The following is a 23,211-nucleotide window of genomic DNA, read 5'->3' as shown; positions in this document are numbered from 1 at the left end:
AAATGCATCAACTAAATAAAGATAGAGGCTATTTATTGTGTCATTCCCCTAAAGGGTGATTAATTACAAAGTAAGGAAATTTAAAGCAATTAAAATTGTTGTTTGACCATTTTTATCAATGCATTATTTTGACAGTTACCCAATTATTAAGCTTTTATTAATTGTTAACATTTGTTTCTGTTTATTTTCAGCAAATCAACCTCATGGAACCAAATGATTTAACTCAGAGTTTCCAAATTATCAATCAGAATTTTCTCCAACTCAGCCTGTCAACAACAATAACATGTGTGGACATAATATATGATCAGTAATACACCAATACAATTATGTATCATTTGAATGTGGCACACACTTTGTTGTGAAATATCAGAATTTCTATTTTAGTTTAATCTTTTCGATTTTTTCTTAAAAAACTCTTCACACTAATCTGGATTTGTTAGTCATGAATATATTTTGGTGAAAATGTAAATTTTCTGATTATCTTTCCTCAGTGAATCTGCTTATGATTTCAGACAACGATCGTCACCAACTGCCCGTGAACGCATCACTGAGTTGTATTTATGACTTCCTGCATCAGGAGGTTGGAGTTTACCAGATGAGCTTGAAGGTATTAGATGATGGATCAGGTCTCCCCACCCACTCACACACACACACACACACACACACACACACACACACACACACACACACACACACGCACACGCACACCAATTTAAACTTGATCACAGTGTCAATATCTACAGTAATAACATATTTGCTCATACTCGCATGTTTTATTTCATACCTACATGATTTATTCTTAATTTCATGGATTTTCTTTGATGCTCACTCGTTTCTTCTTCACTACCAACATGTCTAATATAAACATTTTACATTATCTGTTGGTCAGTTCGGTTTTCATTCTGTTTTCCTTCTAAACTCAAATCGCACGTGTCTTTCCGATGAGAACCAGCTAATATTTCATGTCCGGTCATGACACATGTTCAGGAGCAGGTATAAAGGAACATTAATATATGATTTACACACACACACACACACACACACACACACACACACACACACACACACAAACACACACTGTAATCTCAGTTTAACACCTGCACTAAGTGTGTTTGTGGTTGGTTGTGTTTACACTGAAGGTGAATCCAGGACAGATCATTATTAACAGTAAATGATGCTCTGATACATTTAATGCAACATATAAAACACTGTGCATATAAGATGTGTGCAGAAAACGTTATTAGAGTTTACAAAGACATCGTCAGCGAGCACATTTCATATAATGACGCCTGAGTTGATGCAAGGAAAAACAATTATATTTAAAATATGTATTTATGATGTCTGAACACAAGCAGGGGCTCAAGAACTATGGTAAAAAAAAGTAACAAAATACAGTCTGAAGTGTGAATAGTTTTATTTATTTCAATCAGGACACATTTAATCAAACACAGAATGTAAACAAGAGGACAAACCTGATCAGACTTTTCATATCAACCTTCAATATTTCAGTGTTCAGAGCAACAGACACATTTTATCCATTAATAAAAATAAAAGTATTGTTGTTCAATATCCAGTCAACTTCAATTTCCAACATGCACCAGTGTGTGTGGAGACAAAGTGAATAGAAGCAGAGGGGGAAGTTTGAGGTAACTTCGGAAAACAACAAAATCAAAATCACTGAAAAGCTCTGGTGATCTTAGGACTCTGCTTTTTCTCTTTCTGCACACATGGAGTCATTTCCAACATCGGACAAAGGTCACAATGCTCACTGAGGGACAAAGGTCTCATAGGGTGTGTGTGGTTGTGTGTGTCTGTGTGTGTGGTAGAAGTGCAGGTGTGTGTGTGTGTGTGTTCCTGTTCTTATATCTTAGTGATAACCATTTTAAGCATAGACCCTAAAGAGTGTGGACATTTTGGCCGGTCCTCACTTCTTCAAAGGGCTGTTGGAGGGTTAAGACTTGGTTTTAGGGTTAGGGTTAGAATTAGGTTTGGATGGTTAGGGTAAGGGGCTAGAGAATGCATTATGCCAGTGAGAGTCCTCAATGAGATAGAAGTAGAAACGTGTGTGTGGGTGGTAGTAGGGAAGGTGTGTGTGTGTGTGTGTGTGTGGGTGGTAGTAGGGAAGGTGTGTGTGTGTGTGTGTGTGTGTGTGGGGTTGGTAGTAGGGAAGGTGTGTGTGTGTGCTCAACATATCAGCTAAGACAAGTCTCTCGTGGTCTGATTCACCTCCATTCAGGTGACTTTGATAAATGAAAGCAAACAGTGAAGAGTTCATGTGTAAAGCCTGGCTGGCATCAATGTCCTAAGTCCACATACACACAAACACACATAAATATATGTAATTACTTACAGTGATTTTCCCATGCAGGTGCCCGGCCTGTTTGACTTGGACTTGAGCAAGAACGCAAGGAGACGTGACCTGAATCACAGGCTGATGAGGCAACTACGGGCACACACACACACACACACACACACACACACACACACACACACACACACACACACACACACACACACACACACACACACACACTCAAATCTTCACTTCTGTGTTCACTGATTGACACACTGACTTACTCGGTCTGTTACCTTAACCATTGCACGTTAACCTTAGCTCCAACACGTTGGTTTTGTCGAATGACCATTTGAAAAAGACCTGAACACAAAAGTCTATTAAAGTCTAAGTCTTCACAGAGAGGAACAGCAGCTTTTTAATGTACAGGTCAGAAATGATAATGTTTGGAAACACAAAACAAAATGCACAGGACACAAATCCTCCACCTGCAGCAACAATGATCCTGAACAACCTTGTTCACTGTAAATCACAGGTTTGGGTTTTTGTTTCCCCAGCATGCATTGCTGTTTTAGACATTTCTCTGTTTTACCCTCTGGATTCCATCCACTCAGATTGCAGTGAGGAGGCTGAACTACACAACAACAGCGTAGCTCTGACAACAAAAGCAGGAGTGATGTTTGCTCACGATGACGAATCACCTCAGTCAAACAAGCTCCGAGTCGCCACATGTTGCTTTTCGTGAACGAGGCAGAGTGGGCGGGTGAAAGTAAACAACCATAAGAGTAATTTGTAAGAAACGAAACAGTTCTGTAGTAAAGTTACATCATGGGTTAGTAAATAACCTGAAGGTGAGTTCACACTGGACACAAAGCTTACCTGAGTGAATCGAGTCAATAGACACAGATTTGTTTTAACACGTTTCATCTCTGCATCTTCAGTCTAAAAAAAAATCCAGTGGTGACGTGTAACCTACGTGTAACATATGTGTAACAAACGTGTACTCAGGAACTAAACTGAAGAACCATTTATCAACCTTTCCCATTATATGCTACTTAATACTTCACAAACGTTCCGGAACCCTGATGCTGAGGCTGCATCCGTATTAATACGTAGATCACAAACCTCCACCGAGGCCCAACAGTCCATTTAACTTCTCAACTTCAAACTGCTCACACTCATAGATACTGTCCCCTCAATGGGCCGGATTTTCTCCATCCATCAAGTTCCATGAATTATTTCCCAGGAAAAGGTGGAAAATCAAAAAATGCACCTGATGCAGATCTGCACCAAAATTGTATTCGTCCTTTTCTGGAGGATACACCAAATCCGTTCACTAGATTTCAATAAAATCTATTCTGCAGGTTTTGCATAATCCTGCTGACAAACGTCAATAAAACGTAACCTCCTAAGTGGAGGTAATAAAACTACATGTAGAGAGACTTTACAGAACATACATCTGAAACAAAATGGAAATTACTGACTTTCTTTAAAGATGCAGAAAATTACAGGGAGTTTGGTTGGCAACTCATCTGACTTTGTTCTTTAGGTTGTTGTGATTTTTCTGGAAAGAATCTGGATTTATGATTTTAGTATTTAAAAGTATTTAAACCTCCCCACCCAAAATGTTATACTGTTTTCTTTTTTTTTCAGCGACTTTTTTTCGGCGAAACCAAGTTGTTTAATGCTTTATGACATTTGATGGAAAAACACATTTTAATGGTTATTTGAGTAGAAAAACAGTGGTTGTACCCTTTAACACTGACAAAAGCACAGAGACAATCTGCTCTGCTCAGACCTGCTGAAAGCTCCGACACGGCCAAACGAGCCCCTGAACAACCAGGTCACTGGGAACACTGGGGCCCAGCCAGCTTTTGTGTAGCAGCTCGCTAAACGTCGGGGTGGAGGGGCACCGTGTGTGTGTGTGTGTGTGTGTGTGTGTGTGTGTGTGTCAAAGTCATACACTCTCCTCATGTTGGGAGAGGCCCGGTCCTTCCCTCCTCTGTGACCATTGTCCACCTCCCTCCTCCTCCTCCTCTTTTTCTTCCCTCCGTCCTCTTTTCCTCCTTAAACTGTCTTTTGTTTTCATTTTCATTGGCATTTCTGCTCCGTCGTTGTTCGGGCCTTAAATGAGTCTTGACTGGCCCGCGGGCCACTGGAGAAGCACAAAGGACTCCGTTCTACTCGCTACAGTTGATCCATTGTGGGCGTCCCACAATGCACTAATTGGCGATGACAATTAAGCGCGGTCGACACTCAGCTTCAATTTGCCCAAAGCTCGACATACATCACAGGCAAATGAGTCAGCCTATGAGATTCCTGCTCGCGCAGACAATATGCAGATTCACTCAGGCAGGTGAACTCGTTTGGAAGTTCTTTCTTGACCTCGAAACCAGCGGTTGAGAAAACAGACTCGTCACAAGGTCCGTTCAGTGGCTGTTGTGGAGGTTTGGATCATTTCACACAGTCTTTATCCAGTTTTCAAGAGAATTATGGAAATTGTTGAGAGAATTGCAAACAAACACTGAAATTCAAGGACAACTGGAAAAACATCTGTTGAGGAACATCATGTTATATGTGGTCTGAGCTATATTGAGTAAAAGAACTTCTACAACGATGTAATCTATTACATTATATAAGTCCTGGATTCAGAATCCTTTAGGAGGTGTTCAAGAAGCACTAAACCAGCGTGTTCTAACCATAGTCTATATAACATCTCCACTTCCTGCCACTGATTAAATTTGAAGCCAAACTATCCTCGATTCGGGCACCGCCATCTTGGGCTTTTTATGTTATTTGGAGCCAGAGTCTGCGCAGTAGTGGTCGTGGTGTGAATCCGTGTGTAGCCACTGATACAGGCCCTTGACCAATCGTGAGTCAGTCTCTCAATCACGATTTTTAACCCTGTTTTAATGTCGTCAAATAACTAATTAAAACCACACGTATCAGAAAAATTCACACTTAAATGACAGAAAACATCTTTGAGAACATTGATTAGATTAGATTTAGATTGGCCCATGTCCTACCTGCTAACATGGAGGAGGCGGGTTAAAGACCTATACTGCAGCCAGCCACCAGATGTTTTGGCTTCACTTTTGAGGAGCAGTCACATCCATCTTTAAATTGAACCTATGGTTTTAAGAGTGGTTTTAAAAGTTAAGGTGTTTTTTCCAGTTTACCTGTTACCAGTTTACTTTTTTTTTTTGCATTTTAAGTTCTCATATTGTACATGGCTTGTGTTTCTAGCTATCGCTGTTAGTGCAACGATGCAAGCAAACATCAGCGCTTATTATTTAGCCCGTAACCTTTTAATTAAAATACACCTGCAAAAAAATTGGCAAACAATACAAAGGTTTCTCTACAAAGGTTTCAAACATGTTCACTTTTACGAACTTTGTCTTTATTGGCATCAGTGGCTATAGCAAACAAATTTGAACAAAACCAGACAAGAGGAAGATTAAATTAAATAATCGACTCCCTGTTCTTGCATAAGAGTTTTTCTGCAATGAAAAGAAACAATGATATAAAAAACAAGAATAATAACTTAAATTGTGCAAAGTAGAGAAGAGTTTCAGTCCAGTTACTCTGCTTAAATACTGTACAATATATTCTTCTCCAAGCATCAAGTAAAAAATACTGCGATGATCATAATGTGCCTGCAACATAAACAGTTCCGTCCTGTTCTCATGATGAAATGAACATGGAAAAATGAAAACAGCTGTAACATATCATACAAAACAAACACAATCACATTTATGAAACAGAGGGAAATGAAAGACATAAGAGAGACGTACAAAAAACTTTAACTTAACACAAACCTGCACGTTCAAGTCGTCTGGATCGACAGACACACACTGCATTCAACAAATAAGATGAATCAATTTAATCCATTTAAGTTTTAAAAGTGAAGTGAACCGCTGTAGCTACAGAAAGGTGCACTACACAGTTATGTCTGTTTGTGGTCATTTGTACACACAAATTAGTAAATTCCTGCTCTCGTCAGAGTACAACAACAATGCTGAAGTAAAATAAAATGAGGTTTAACACACAAGTTTGTAACCAAGTGTTTCCACATCATGTAAACTGCTTCATTTGGAGAGAAATCTGAGTATAAAGAAAAATTCATATAAAAGTTAAATACTGTTTACCTTCCCTTAAACTTATTTTACAGTTAAACTCTTAGTTTTGTCCTGCAAACTGAACCAGATCCACCGATGTGGCTGCTTTGTTTTGGAAAGCTTCAGACTTGAGGTTGTTGTTTTTTCCAGACTGGCCAATCGCCTGCTTCAGAGGGAGTTTATACTGAATGACACAAAACTTTACAGTTTGGGTTTCAAATTTGGCAGAAGCAGGTCTGAGCAGAACTCTAATCTGTGCGCACAAATAAGAAATGAGATTAAAATACATCTTGACACCTGTTGGCCTCCATATTACACAAATCAAATACAGCAACAAATAAAAAATACATATCAAAAATACTTTCTTTTATGCAGCAGGCAACAATAACTTAATAACACTTCACCTGAAGTGGCTGCAGGCTTCAAACCAAGGTAAAAACAAATCACATTAAATTCAACACATCAGTGCACTTTTCCTGCCAAATGTTAAACTACAGGGTTATTTCGTTTCAATCTACAGTTTCCTACATGCTTCATTAACATGAATAACTGTTTGGGTCTGATCAGTGAAATACACATTTCCTCATAAACCTGTAACTCAGTGTGGTGCTGATTTACTTTTACAACAGCTTATTCACAAATGAATTCCATTAGAAAGTGAAAGTTTTATTGCTCAAAAAGATGAAAAAAATTATCAGCCTCAGAGTGAAGTGAAAGAGAAAAAATGAACACTGAAATGAAAGAAAACAAATAGCAGGAGGAAGAAGCAGCTACATTTCCATCCGGAATATCATCAAACTTTAAAGCTAAAAATCACAGATATTTTATGAAGCCCGCAATTAAAAATAAAGTTTCTGGTCGATGTTTAGCTGGGAGCAGATTAGTGACTTCGGACACAACATAATGAAATCACACTGTGCAATGAAGCTGAAGTACCAAAAGTTTGTAGTTTTCATATTGAGGCCGAAGACTAAAGAATTTTTGATTGGAAAAAAAATTCTTACATAGATTTTCCTTCTGTTTTCTGGTTGATGCAAAAATCCACCTTTTGCTATGAGCAGAATTGTGATTTTGAAAATAATAAAGTCGTACATTTCTCTCTTTTCCAATGGTTTTTCATTTTTGACTTAGGACACAACACTTTTATCGTAGAGATTGGACATTTTTAGGGGTAATTTTAAATTTTTGGATGAAAAACTTCAGAAGATAATATTTAATTTTAATGTTGAGACATAATAAAAACAAAAGATACACTAACAATCAAAAACATTAGACTAATACTTAATAAAGTAATTTTTTGTGGTTTAGTTTTTGTGTCTTTCAGGAATCTTATCAAAACACTTAAGATCTTTAAAACTTCAGTAAGTTTTGTCTTAAAATTGGACGGAAATGCAGCTGTTTCAAGAACTCAAGAAAACGTGAACAAGTGTTTCCAGACCTTTACACGTATGAAAGCAGTGAGTCAGAAAGGCCATCTAGGTTGCATAGAAATACTAAAAGCTAAAGCTGCTATCACGTTGGATAGATTCTGCATGAATAAAGCACAACAGGAGGACGAATCACAGAGGAAGAGAGGAGGAGGAGGAGGGGAAGGCAACAATGAGAGAGAAGTTACAGTGGATTATTGCCTCTGGTATTTTACAGCTAGAGAGAAGAATATGTGCTCAGACTGAGAGTCTTCTTAAAATTAAAAATCTCCTTACATTGAACATTTACATAAAGAAACTGGTCAAAATGAGGGAGTTAACAAACGTCCTTCATTGCACATCTACAGGTTAAATAACTGTCTCTGATATTAAGTCTGGGGAGAAGAGGATGAGATGTTATGAAAGAGGAAGAGAGAACGATTTCAATACATAATCACAGCGATTCAAACGTATAAGTTAAAACATCCAAATACAATGGTTCTGCTTGAATCCTGAATGATCCCTGATCTGATCGAAGAATCTCCTCAGAGGTTTGAACGTCAATGCAGGATGTCTATGACTTTTATTATCTTAACTCTGTTTGTTAATTTCATATTGTATCAATTGTCAATTGTATTGAAAAGTGCTATACAAATAGTTATTACTATTATGAGAGTGCTCATATTTTTCCTTTTTTACCAACAGCAGCAGCCGTCAGTTTGCATTTAGTTCTTTACAACAGATTTCAAGTTGAAAAAGTTTGACCACCATCTTTGCAGCATAATGAACTTTCCCACATCTGAGTAAAGTATTTGAGAGTGATTCTGCAACACATAGTCTGACAGGATTTAGTTATAGAAAAGGGGACGATGTCATGATTCTGGCATAATGATCATCACTGTAGCAGTTATTTTGACTATCGAACAATTTCCTTAATAAGAAGACAAATCACTTGGTCTCTAATAGTTCAGAAAACTGTTGAAATGCTCATCACCTTTTTCAAATTGCTTCCTAGTCTCATAACAGTTCACAACTGAAAGATATACATTTTACTGTAATATACTACAAAGAAAATCTAAATTTTTGCTTGAAAGTTAATGTTGATTCCAGGGTACGTTCACATGTTTTCAAGTCTCTCTTATAAACACTCACATGCCTCATTCCTCCTGTTCATACAGGACATGAACAGATTCCATGAGGGACACATGTCACTCTGTCTGTGCAGAAATATCACAGATTTTACCTGAATTTTGAGCAACTCCACATTAGATAACGCAAATGAATGCACCTGTCTATGCTCTACAGTTATGTGAATATTAAGAGGTGGCTGATCAAGTTGTATTCTAGTTTCTGTTCATTTAGTTTTTTTATTCACAAGTTAAAAATGTGTATTAAAACAGGCTGAATAAAACAAAAAGTTTGTTGTTTTTCTTTTACAAAATTCCCTTTTTTTTTGGTTTCCCTTTACGATGTTTCATCACTGAGATGCAGCACAAAACTGGAATTTTACACAAAAAAAAACAAAAAACTTGGGAATATGAACCCACTTGATATGACGGTCACTGCTGAAGAATCTTTAACTGTGGGAAGTGTTTTTGAATAAAAAGGCTGGTGAATTTTTTTCCATCATCACTTAAATTGAAATCAGCTGTAAATTGTAAATGAAAAGACTTGAACAAATGTGAACATTCCCTTTAATGTTTCATTCCATTGTCATCAGTGACGAGAATCCGAGTCGACATCAGCTGCTGTTTCCCTGCAAATATTTTACAGCCACTTTTTAAAGCTACAGTTACAGTTTACAGCTTTTAAATGTGAGCAGGGCTGCAACTAACGATTATTTTTCTATTCTTCAAGTAATAATTGAGTCTGTAAACAAAGACAAAAATAAACATCACTTCCTCCCAGAGGTCAAGGAGAGAGACATTTATATTTATTTTCTTTTTTCTGACCAACAGCCCAAAAGAAAAGGCAGCAAAGCTTCTACACCTGAAGCTGGAAGCAGAAAATGTTTCACCACATTCTAAAACTTAAGTGTGACTTTATGAGCAAGTGGAAGATGCTGTTTAGAATAAACCACCAGAACGTTTCAACCCTCAGTTTGAGATTCTCCAGTTTACCTGCTGTGATTTTACACATTTTGACCCCTGGAATAAAAAAATAAGTGGAAGGTCTTGGGTGAGGTGAAGGGACGACGATGGTGGAGGATGACGTTGACCTTTGTGAAGACTTTCAACGACAAAACACGAGTAGCTCAGTGTGTGAAGCCTGGTGCAGCAGTTCTTCAGTTGGTTATGTCCCTGCTCTTTACAGAGGAGCGAGGCGGGCTCCTCTCAGGTGTGTGTTGACAGGTAAACACACATGAACACAAACCTGACGACGAAAGCAGATTCTCAGATTTCATCCTCTGACCAAAACTGTCCTGGAAACACACAAACACAGAGACTTTGTCCCGGTGTCATGGCCCAGCAGCGCCCATTGATACCGCTTTTGTGTGTGTATGTGTGTGTGTGTGTGTGTGTGTCTCAGGTGTCTTGGTAAGGCACGTGAAAACACCCAGGGCTGTCGTCATCAGGCGACCAGAAGGAGGACGGCCTCTTGTGGTGCAGCTCTCGCCGAACGCAGCGGGGACACGGCTGAGCTTTCTGTCGACACTCGGTGTGGAAAACGGCACCGCAGCCGTCGCATCTGCAAGCGCACAAGAACACGATCACACAGGTTAGCGAGTCACAAGTACTAACAACTACCAACAATAAATAAAATAGAAATCATTATTAATATTATTCTCTCAGTTTGTTCATCATGTTTAAAAAATATTTGTAACTTTGTATTTCTTTATCTTCTATAACTTATTTTAGCCACTGATTTATTTATTTTTAGTCCGTCTTAGTATATATATTTTTCTTGTTATTCTTTTAAACCACATGACGAAAAAGATCTTGTGTCTTTTGAATTTGCTTCACAGTACAGTCCCCTGGTTAAGTTACTATTACTGACAGAAACAACAAATATTACACAGGACATTACACATTTAATTGTTGTTTTCATTAATCCACTAATACCACATTTCCTGTTCCGTCTGCATGTGAATGACTCAATCAACAGAGCTCGACTCAGTGAATCTTTACAGCTCTGTTCCAGTTCGTACAGTAGATTCAGCTGTTATCAGTTAACACTTAACACCTCCTCCACGAGCCATAAAACACAACTCAACAAGGAAGGTGTGTATGTGTGTGTCAACGTTTCCCTCCACAGCTCAGAGTCTTCTAAGAATCTGTCCTGATCGGCTGTTATCGCTCTGCTCTCTGTCGCTCTGACTATCGGTGGCAAAGACAAAGCTCTGGACTGTGTCATTAAAACAATCCCTGCACCTACTCGGTGTTACTAACAAGCAGCAGGCTCAGTCACGCTGCTCACACATGTAACATGATGCCTTCACCAAACCTTAAAGGGTCAACTCGACAAGATCACTCAAATATCTACTTTCTTACTTCTGTCCAGCATCGTGTCTCCATACAGACAGTTTTGGTTGTGTGTTAGAAATGTCAGCAACACGCTCCCTCGCTGGCTGTGAATTTTCCTGCTGTATTCTCACATGGACATTTTAGTGTACCGACAGGAGACACTGGACAGAAAATGTCCAGAGCAACTGACCCAGACGTTCTCACATACAGCCCCTCTGGATAAATCTCAGGAGAATGTCCGGACTTCGTGCATGAAACCAGAATAAGATATTTAGCTCAACACCAGTATAATTGATGGAATTATGATTCTGCAACTCTTCTCGCCTCATGGAAAAAATTTAATGAAAAAAGGAAAATCACCAGCACAATCTGCTTCCTGAAACAGCATCGGTTATTACTGACCTCGCTGTCATCTGTTGATAATCCAAAGTAACCATGACAACGTTTGTGAAAAGTACATTTTCATTTCCGAAGAGCATGTTTGTTTTTATGCTTTAAGTGCCACATACACAATCAAGGCAGAAATCTCAGAGGCAGATATTTCAAAACCTGGTCAAATAAAACTAAAATGCTCTGCAGGTGTTTGAAGTCAGGACGACCAAAACATGTCAACTCCCAAGGTTTGTCCCTTAAATTGGCCCTCGCGAAAGAAAGACAAGAGCAAGCATTCAAGTGCTGAGGATGTACGAACAAACAAAAAAAACACACTGGACACGAGAACCAGGAACCAAACTGAATTGAGCCTCTAGCTCAATGTTCGTCCTTTCTAATGTCATATATCAGTTTGAGTCCTCACACCTCTGTGACTTTTCCTACTGCTCCCAACTGGTAGGTTATTACTGAAAGGGAACATTCAGTCACTCTCCAGAGAAAAATAAAAAGTGCATGATGATGAGAGCTTTTTTGTACACTCTCAGAAAAAGAAATGTTCTTGATACAACTCACTGCCTTTTAGAGAACACTTCCAAAAGCCTCTGAAGGTAGACTGAACATGACGCATATTTAAAAGGTGGATAAAGACACAAACTGACTCAGATTCAGTATAGACATCACAAACTGCAAAAAAATTATGTTACAAATACTTGAAAAAGGTAAAAAACTGGGAAAGGTTTTTTTTTACTGTTGGCTGTGGAATAAAAACACACTCACAGTACAAAGTGGGTTCATGTTCAGGTTGTACCTTTAAAAGATAAATTATTTCAGTCTTCAGGAAGTGTAGATTTTAGATTCCAAGGCTTAAAAGATGCAAATGTCATGTTAAATGACCAATCAAGGCCAACAGAAAAGAGGCAAAGGAGGCATTCCTCAAGCTGTAGCTTCTTCACATGAATACAATCTTATACATGGTCAGTGACGGCTGTGTAACATAACCAGGATCATGTCTCCTGAGGTGGGATAAGTCGAGTAACGTCACCGAAAGAATGTAAACATGCTTGTTGGTCTTGTCTATCTTTTTACAAGTCAGATCAAAGAAATTCCAAAATCCTCCAGCCCAGATTACTTTAGTCAAAATTGATTGAAATGTGATCTGGGTGTCTGTACCTCTTGGTGGCGTTCTCCTGGAAGGGGTAGATGACCTGTACGTTTTGGCAGAGCTCGCAGATGAAGCCCTTCTCTCGACACAAACTGCAGCTGAAAACATGGGAGCTGGCAAACTTGATCACCTTAGACAGGAAGGGAGCCAGTTTTCCATCAATCACCTGCAGGGTGAGGAGAGAGGAGGAAACAGGTTAGGGTTTAAGAAGAGGGGAGGAAAAATGACACGATGAACAACAACAGCATTAGACTGTAAATTGTCAGTCATGCTATTTTCAATTACATTTAAACATGTTAAATCACATTTTGATGGGGTAAAAGAAATGTATAATAGTATATCATCTGCATAGAAGTGGTACAAGACACTTTTAAAACTAGTTATGTAAGAAGATGCATAGACATGGCAAAGAAAAACAGGACAGAGAAGACAACCTTGTGGCACACCACTCGATTGTTTGTAGACACACACACACACTGTCTTTTTCACACTATCAGGCATAACATCGGACTAGGGTCGAGCCTGTCGGGTTCAGGTCGGGCTCATTTAGTTCTCTCTCTCGAGCTCTGTCAGGTTCGAACCTCTGTGAGGTGCCACTCTGACACACACAAAGGTGCGATTGAGGCACTTTGTTGCAAGTAAGGGTTAACACACACACACACAGGTCTTTGTTTGATTTCAAAGTATTCCTATAATGTGGTATTCCTATAAAGTATTCCTTCTTCCACCACTTAATTTTAAGACCGACTTTAAAATTACCACAAGAAAGTAGTATCCTCTTTGGCTTGGAGGGAAGACCGGAAAACAGGAGGAGAGGAAACTGAGGGAAGGAAGGAGGAAGACAGTAAAGGAGGTGAACGCCTTTTAATGGCAACGCTTGGCAAGTTCCTTAAAGAACTGAGTGTAGGGGGTTTTGGCAGCAGGGGGGTAGAGTTGTGTGGTCATGAATAGACAGTGGATGACTCAGAGAAACGGGGAAAGAGAAGCTGTGCGGAATCTTGCAGAAAGTAAAAACTATATACAGTCACAAAGCTTTGTCGTATGATGTTAATAATTCCATCTTAGCCATGAGCGTAATGGAGGAGTGAAAGTAAGACAGAGAGAGAGAGAGAGAACAGTATAGAGTAAGAGAAAGAGTGGTAGAGATACAATATACAAGAGAGATCTTGAGAGGGAGCGAGAGCCTGTATTCAAGTGGTTCCACCTGGCAGAGCTCTGGACCTCCCAATTATAACCTCCTTCATGCTGTTTGTTAGACGAGGGGAGAAGAGGAGGACATGAGATGGAGAGAGGAGGAAGAAACCACACACAAACAGAGGAAACACAGCACTGAGGTATTCTGATCCACTTTGCAGAAAATTACACATCAGGGCCAGAGACTGCTGCACTTTACACTGAGATGAAGGGCAGCGACTGAGGTTTTCACTCACACAACACATTCTGCACAATATATGATGTATCATATCAAATTATCAGCAGCATCAATAGCAAGTAAATGATGTCAATTTGTCACTTTTCAAGCAAATTTGCCAAATATTACATTATTCCACCTTTGTTCTATATGATAGGAAACAGAATATCTTTGGGTTTTGGCCGAACTAAACAACCAAAATAAAGACTTTCGATTAAAACCATTAAACTTGGTGAAAGGATAGGACACAGGGCAGGTAAGAGCCCACGCAGACAAAGGGCCGATCTAGGAATTCACTTTCTTTAACATTGGTGAAAACACACCGTATCTCACAATGTCCCAGGGAATAATCCATGGATGTTAATGGAAAAACAATTATTATATTTAGGGGGACTGATATCTATGAGTATGTGCAATTTCAGGTATGTGCTCTACAAAGTGACATTCTGGTGTCTGTCTGTCTGTCTGTCTGTCTGCAGGATTAATCAAAAACTACAAAACCGATTTCGATGACATTTTGTGGAGCGGTGTGACGTGACCCGAGAAACAATCCATTAAATGTTGTAGCAAAAAGGGAAAACGGACATATCCAGGATTTGTTTTCTCAGCACTTTCTTTAACATGCTGAGATAGGGTGTTAGCCTTAGCAGAGTGCTTTCTGGGCGATCTTCAGAAAATAATTTATGATGGTTGTTTCCTTGAAATGAGCTTAATCACACGCATATTCATTATTTTTTTAACTTATTAACTTATTGTCAACAGTCGCAGGTTTAATAGAAAAAAAATCAACTTTAAAATAAACGGGCTCTGTCCAGCACAGCCCACACCAAACCTACAGAGACTGCTCAGTCCGGTCCAGCCCAGTCCACATGACGAATGGCTCTCCTGATGAAGGCTGACAGCCTCAGCAATTAAGGACCTCTATAATTGGACTGGGCAGAATCAAACGACTGGCAGAACAGCTCTGGTGGCTGACTGGTACTCTGGAGGGACACTGGAAACAACGGAGGGAGACACATAAAGATGGATGGAGGGTGATAGAAGTAAATGGACGGATGAAAAGAGGGAAAGGGTGATATTAGGAAAACAACAAGTAAATCAAATCTAGCTTCTCAAAGGTGCTTGAAACCTGGATGCAATTTATCACAATACACACCGAATTACTCAAAAAAAACCTGATAATTAATTTCTCTAAATTCAGAAATCTTTTCCCAGATTTTCCTAAAATGCCGGAACGCTTGCTGATACTGCTGTAAACACTTGCTATAAATATCCACTGACTATTTAATAAGCTACATTAAAGTAGCACTTGCCAGCAGGGTCACACTGGGACAATCACTCAGACCAGAACTTCCAAGTTCAACCCTTTTTAATTCGTACACTCGCCCATTCAACAAAGACAAGACTGAAGCCAAATATTGAGCGTCTGGGTCAACCAGCAGTCAGACCGCTGGCAGGTCTCTCAATGCTCTGATGGGCGTTCAAGGTCGACTGGGTCGGACCAACTTCTGTCTCAAGGACACACAGAATTAGTTTGAGTGTCATAAATTAGTTTTTTTTTTCCAGATGATGAAGAATAAAAGATATTTCTGTTACACAAAATTATATATACTGTCAGACTACAGTCTCTCTCTAACCTTTCTAATTTCTTTTTCCTGTGCAGGAAGTGAAGTAAAATAGCTCTTAGGTCACGAGGAGGTTGCAAGCTGACATAACTTCTTTTTGATATATCACACATTGAAAAGGTTTGGAAACGACTGCTCTATGCTCTCAGACACTCGTAGATATCAGACCATTGAATGTGCTGATGTTTTTTCATCAAGACCACTGCACTATTCCTTGAGAAATCCACAAAAATGTAAAAGCATAAAAATTGTTTTTATCTCAGTGTTATTAAAAATGCTTGATCTGCCCCCTTAATCAAATTAGCACAACTTCTGAATGGGTTCTCATACCCCACCCTTTCACAAAGTTTCAAGAACATGAAACAAATGAATGGTAATTTACTAGTAGCAATTTTTAAAAGTGATGGAGCCTGTGAAAGAACAAAATACGGTCATCGTAACATGTTCTCTTGCTCTGCTCTTTCCCCAGGTGCCAGACATAGCATAAGCATTGTGTCTCCTTCTGTAAATGTCCTGTCGAGTTTGACTACAGCTGCGGCTTTGGTCTGAACTACCTATAACATTGAATTATGTCGAGGACAAAAGACAGATAGATATGTTATTGAAAGTTTTAAAGGATGTGAAAAAACACAGCAACGACAGACAGGAGTTTAAAGGTGGAAAAGGACGATGGTCGCAAAGTGATTCTCGAGAAGCCTTCAGGAGAAACTCTCCAGATTCACATCCTTTAACCTCTTTCCCTCCAAATGACACCCACACACACCCACACGCACCCACACGCACCCACACACACCCACACGCACACACATCCATCCTCTTAAACTCCTCCCCCTCCAGTTCAGCCTCTTTCTCTGCTCCACATCAAGTCTTTGTGCTCCAAAACCTCCTAATCCCCTAAAACTGCTGTTCAACAGCCGTTCGCCTGCCCTCCTCTCTCTCTCGCTCGCTCTCTCACACACGCACACACACACACACACACACACATACACACACACACACTCTACCACAGCTCCATTGAGAAGCTGGAAAGCCAGCTGGGATTACATGGCTGGAAAGACCAGGGTGAGCTCTGTTTGGATAACACCCTCTCCTCACACACACAGAATACTTGATGTATGTTGGTTGTCAGTGTATCCACAGTGGGCTCTGTCTTATCAGGGGGGTTCCCAAAAACTAACCTTAAAAGTAACCTCCCAGATGAGGATATACGTAAAAGCAGGACACATTTTTACTGGTGATGATATGTCTCTATGACAGGCGATAAATGAGAGGCAAGGATTTTCAAAATGGATGATGTGGACATATACAGATAACAGCATTTAAACTAATTGACTTTGGATTTTACACACTGAAGAGCCATAAAATTCCCATGAACACAATGAAACCATGTGTAAGATAAAGAAATGGTACAGGAACGATGCACCACCATTTGTCTTGTGCCTCTGCCAATGGATCAGTGTCTCCCGAGGACAGGAATCATGGCCACACAGATTTTTATTCAGTTTTTAAACTCCCTTATACCAGCCTACAGTATACGTACCTACATACTATATTTGAACGATTCTTGTAGTTTGGGGTCAACGACAATCAGGAAGTAGCAGCTCAATAGATTTAACGAACAATGGACCAACAAAGAAGTTGTCCCTTGCTACAGTGAGCAGAGAGTTTGTAGTTAAAGTGGTTTTAGCAGACGTGTGGCCCAGAAAAAGAGATGACTGGGCCTTTTTTACAACTTGCTTCACGTCATCTTAATTCTCCAGCATAAAAACCTACACATATGGAAATTATAGGTAGAGAGTACCTCCTTAATGCAGGAATATAAATTAAGATTAGTTTTAATTTATTAGTTTGTTTGTCAGCAGGATTACTCAACAACTACTGAGCTGGTAGGGTTAGGGTTATTTTATCTATTCACTTGATAAAAGAATAGAACCTGAGCAAAGCAAGAATTTATAAGATTTTGGCACAGAAAAAGGGGCAGATCCAGGATAATGTATTTAATCACTTTCTTTAAAATTATTACATTAGGTGGGTTTTTTGGACACTTTCCCAGATTTAACATTGTTAGTTCGGGTGTTTGTCATAATTTTTCAATTCATTGATCTTGTTTTCAAAAAAATCTGACAGGTTGAGGCTACTGCTATTTATGAGTGTGTGCAATTTGGTCCATATCAAAATCTGGATGCAGTGAATTTAAATGTGATTTAATAAGGGGACCGTTGGGCCCTGGTGGAGGTATGAACTCTAGTGTGGGCCATTCTAGTTGTTTTGATAATTCCTTATATTATTAGTGTTACAAAGAATTCTCTTTGACTTCATCATAGAGGTCTGTGTTGTGCATGAACTAACATTAAGCTCTACCTGAAATAAAGGCTGTGTGGAGGAACTGGAAATGTTTCTGATAACATTCAGCATTTACTTAAGAGGCCTCTGTGTGTGTGGACAAGTGTGAGTGGAGAGGCATGCCTGGCATAGAGGGGATGCCAGGGTGTCACTGTGGGAAGCCTGTTGCACAAACACAACCACAAGCACACCTTCTTTCCAACTACTTTAGCCCTCACACAAAACCCTAAGAACAATCCTTAAAACCAGTGGAGGAAAAGGGCAGAGTGCCCTTAAACAAACACATATGGTGTCTGCAGAATAAACTGGTTGCTAATAGGGGGATATGGGTGGAGGCTATTTGTCGGGAGGTGAATAGACTTGCGTGGGCCAGGGTTTAGCCAGGGGAGTTTAGCCTTCACTGACCTCTGGGCCGGAACAAAAAAAGCCATGTTGATTAAGAGCGTCATTTTATTCAGGAGGTGAATCAAAAGAAACAAGCTTGTTAATATGGAAAACCAATTAAGAGGAAGAGTGCTTGAGAATCTCCAAGAGAGAGAGAGATGAGAGGGGCAGCGATGGGGAGGTGAGAGGGGGGAGAAAAAGAGAAGAGGGAGCTGTGCAGACTCTACTAAAGATAACCTATTGTTAAAATAAAACTAAATCGCCAGTTTCTAGTTTAATCACAGAGTTTAGCAGGTAAATAGAGAGAGGAACACACACACACACACACACACACACACTCACACAAAACACATGTATGCCGAGTGTGTGTGTGTGGGGCCAAGGGGATGTTGGGAAAAATGTAGGGATGTCACGCTTTGTTTTTCTGCCTGTTGATTCTGAATGTGACCAATTAGTGAAGCAGAGAGACACAGATTGTGGGAGTAGGGGGATGAGGGGGGTTAGGAGGGAGAGAGGGGGGGGGGGTTCCAGTCTCTTTCACCGTGAGACTCTGTGGTCGAGCTCCGAGTCAGAGAGGGGTGAAAGAAATGGGCCAGGGTACAACATAATGAACATAATGACAAACAAAGGAACTTTTGAGTCATTTGTAGTCGCTTTTCTCTGACCTGCCCCCACCACCACCAAAAATATCAGTTCAACGCTGAAAGGCCAGGGTGCGTCTCCTTTTTTTATGATCTACTCTTAAAAAAAAGAAATCCCTACTTTCATACTAAACTGAACATGTTTAAATTCTGAGTAATCCAGAGGTGGGAGGTGCAACTGGTATCAACAGCAGATTCACCAGTAGAGGTGACAGTTTCCCACAGAACTCATTCAATTTATGTCGTGGTGCACGTGCATGCGCATGGCAGCTGAAACTATGAGCTCTGACTGTCTGTGCAGACAGTAAAAACTGTGGCAGGACACATTAGAATATAGTGAGCTGCCCCAGTCTAGTACTGAATGTAATTAGAAAATCTGCCAATTTAATATGTGGTAATGAGCAATGGGTTGTTTTGAGATTTGAAAATACACGCAGATATGAATTCTTTCCTCTGAGACGATTGTTTTCCTCGATCAGGGTACTTGGAAGAGCTAATCCTGATTTAATGGAACTATTAGAGGGAATTAGCTGTTCTTATAATCATTAGGATATGGACACTTGCCAACAAACACAAGTGTTGCGTTTACATTAAGAATGAAAGAGAATCATGTTATTTTGCACAACAAATCCCACGATAATACTACATGATCAGTCTGTGGCTCTCAGGCCATTGGTTTCTACTGAAGGTGGAAATATTTTTGAAATCCAATGAGAAATGAAACCTAAAAATGTCAAAAAGGCTCTGTAATTTGCAAAAAACAGCTGAGCTGACATTTAGTCGTTCGGCAAGGTTACTAAACAGAATGAATTATTGGCCGAGAAAACCAAAACACAGAATATTTGGTGAAAGTTAAGACCAAAATGTGACTTTTTGACACTTGATGTTGCCACAAAAATTATTATATGTCAATCAGTGACACTAACATTTATGTTTAAATGAGTTAAAATGTAGCATCAAACTTAAAATGAAAGAGTGTGTGTGTACCTGCTGCAGGTCAGCCATGGAGTACAGGTGAATGTGCTGTAGCAGATATTCTCTGGGAAAGATCCTGTGAAAAGACATAAGAGACACTTTCAATGCATCTTACCCTGAATTCCAGCAGAACCTGCAAAGTGTAGACATACGATCGTGATTGGGTTTTGCACAGTCACAAAAATATCATGACAAAACTGGTGTCAAATTAATTTTTTCTTAAATGTGTCCAGGACAGTTTTTAAATTATAGCCACAGTCTTGAGAACATCTATATGTGGAACAATGATCGCACACCGTAGTTAAATATAAACATTGCACTGATTTAATGTTTAACCAGCAGCGTCTCAGTTCACGCTGCTAAACAAAGTAATGATGTTAATCTAGAGTCAGTAACTTTCCATCTTCTAACATCAGGTGACAAAACACAGTCAGGAGTGAGTGTGTGTGTGTGTGTGTCCTCTCAGACCACTAAGATGGATGGCACCATGTTAATTCCTGTCTAAGCTGTGATGAGTGTCACCAAAACACAAGTATGTGTGTGTGTATGATCCAGACGCCTCATGGTGATAGGCACCACTGATAAACTACTATGTTTGGCACGTTACTAATGGTTACCACATTCATAAGACAACACACACACACACGCGCACGCACGCACAGTGATCAAACACACTCACATACAGTACACACGCAGATGTTTGCTGATGACTGTGTAGTCAGTACCCAGGTGAACACACCCTTGAAGTGTGTGCTGATCATGATAAAAAGCACTTGAGCACTAAAACATTTCAGGATTAGATTACAAACAGAAGAAACATGGATCCATGCTTGTGTGGAAATTCACACACAAACTGACAACTCACAATATTTGTATAAGCCATGTTTGTATTTGAATATTATATTTCAAATGTTCTTTTCACTCTAGAAGACACACCTTTCATTAAATATCTGTCATCACTCAGAGGTTATGATTGTTAACTGAAGGAGGGTCTGACCTGATTAAGTGTGTGTGTGCGTGTGTGTGGAGGAAGGTCATACTAACATGTTACAGTCTAACGCAAACCAAAAACTAGATCTCTAGTTTGGTTCAGTTTGTGTTGACACGGTGTCAGTAAAGTGTCGATACAACTTTATTGAAAGCTAAAGGGATGTCACTTGTCGTTTACACACAAAGTGGATAAGGATCATGTTTCTGAACCAGAAGGTTCTGTTGTTGATTTACCACTCATTTGTGACTGCTGTTACCACTCATAAACGATATGTTAAGATGGATGACAAGACAGCTCCTCAAAAGTGAAGCAAAATCAACTTGATCGCCCCATTGTGGCTGGCTGCAGTACAGGTCATAAACCCTGCCTCCTCCATGTTAGTTGATGGAACATGGACCAAACTAAAAAGTCAAAGTACACGTCAAATACATTTTTCTCAAAGATGGTTTCTGTAATTTTAGGTAGTTTTTAATCCCAACGATATAAGTTTAAGTGTAAATTTTTCTGATAATGTGTTGAAAAGTCATGATTAAAAGTCTTCTCTCTCGCTACTGAGCCATCTCACAACGCAAGCAGAACCTCGCTATGAACCAGTTTTTAGTCTGAAGACCCCGTCAATGTCTCCTTTGCAACATGTTATCACAGATGTAAACCTGTGACAGCACAAAGTCATAAACACAGCCTATAGTGTCTCATGTGGTTGGATGTATGACTGTGTCCGTGGCTCTCCGCTCGTGTGCAACAGACATCTCTCCTCAGATTGTCCTGAAGGAGACTGATGACTAGGGGAAGGTTTTAGCGCCATGGCCCTCATCAATCCTACAGTGTTTGGAAGTGGCGGGGCACTAGCCGGCACTAGCTAATGGGACAGAAGTAAACACAGCACACCACGATGCTGCTCGGCTTTGCTTTGCAACAGGGGACCATTAATATGGTATTTTAAAGAGTAGATCAAAAATACTAGTAGTTTCAGTTAGAAGGTAGTAGCCAAGCCTGAGAACAAATATTTTAACAGTTGGACATTGAAACAATTCACAAGGACTAAAATAAAGACTTTACAGTTAAAGCATCTCACATTTTTAATAAAAATTAAAAAAAATCACTGTTATTCTGCTTCTATACATTTTCCAAATCTAAAAACATGCCTTAGAGAGCTTAAACTACAGCAGCAAGAAAAACTAAATTTCTCTCAAAATAATAACTGATTGTTATGTTTATCGTTAGGTTTATGAATTGATAGTATCAATTGTATTAAAGTATATATTGTTTGCCTTTATTTGACAGAGACAGTGACAGAGAGACAGAACAGAGTGGTAGAGAGAAGGGGAATGACACGCAGTAAATGATCTGGCCAGCTGGGAATCGAACCTGAGAGAGAACCTGATGCTGAAGACATACACCCATGGAATGCCCTCTAATCATTTGGCTATCGGGTCCCTCCAATTCAATCAATTTCAACATAAAGCACAAATGTAAAGTCATTGTAATGAATACGTCATTTAACAATGTAGATTAGAAAAAGTATGTGAACTTCGAGACTGATGACATCAACTAAAGCTAATTGGGGTTAGGAGTTTGCAAATCCAGAGTCCAGTACATAAAACCAGATAGGAGGTCTGGGTTAGTCAATCAGACATTATGAGTTTGCTGTTGACAGGAAGCATCTGCTGATGTGAATGGTGCCTTGCAGGAAAACAACTTGATAAGGTTGCTGATGGTTTGTATTAAAGAGTTTACACATGAGTTTAAACATTCATCTGTCGAGAGTAAAACTAAGTCTCTATAAACAGAGACGATTTAGTTTTAACACCAGAGGCTTAAAAAGAATCACTGGAGCTGGTTAACATCTCATGGCTGCAGCGAGGAAACCAAGGAGGAAGCTGCTCTTCTCCAAAACAAACTTTACAAAAAGCACAGTGACAGTGTGCAACACTACTGCGAACATGTTGTGTGGACGGATGAAACTAAGGTGGAATTGTTTGGGAAGAGCACACATCACTACATATGGGTTAAAAGGAGAACTGCA

At 39.5% G+C, this 23,211-nt stretch overlaps 1 protein-coding gene across 2 annotated transcripts in view; it reads right to left on the bottom strand.

The window, feature by feature from the left end:
* Window positions 1-8,672: 8,672 nt before the first annotated feature.
* plekhm3 (pleckstrin homology domain containing, family M, member 3) overlaps window positions 8,673-23,211 on the bottom strand; it is a 31,796-nt gene continuing 17,257 nt past the window's right edge. The window contains exons 6-8 of one of the 2 annotated variants that reach the window (XM_034574262.1): window positions 20,207-20,270; window positions 12,824-12,981; window positions 8,673-10,505 (exon numbers count right to left, since the gene is read on the bottom strand). In XM_034574262.1, the coding sequence (XP_034430153.1) occupies window positions 10,343-10,505; window positions 12,824-12,981; window positions 20,207-20,270 (385 nt within the window). In that variant the 3' untranslated portion in view covers window positions 8,673-10,342. The remainder of the gene's footprint in view (window positions 10,506-12,823; window positions 12,982-20,206; window positions 20,271-23,211) is intronic. The other variant, XM_034574263.1, reaches the window with a different exon arrangement.

This window comes from Hippoglossus hippoglossus, chromosome 21 (assembly GCF_009819705.1).
Source record: "Hippoglossus hippoglossus isolate fHipHip1 chromosome 21, fHipHip1.pri, whole genome shotgun sequence".
Taxonomy (NCBI): domain Eukaryota; kingdom Metazoa; phylum Chordata; class Actinopteri; order Pleuronectiformes; family Pleuronectidae; genus Hippoglossus; species Hippoglossus hippoglossus.
The sequence above is the reverse complement of the archived record's forward strand: the minus strand, read 5'-3'. Positions and strand labels throughout refer to the sequence as shown.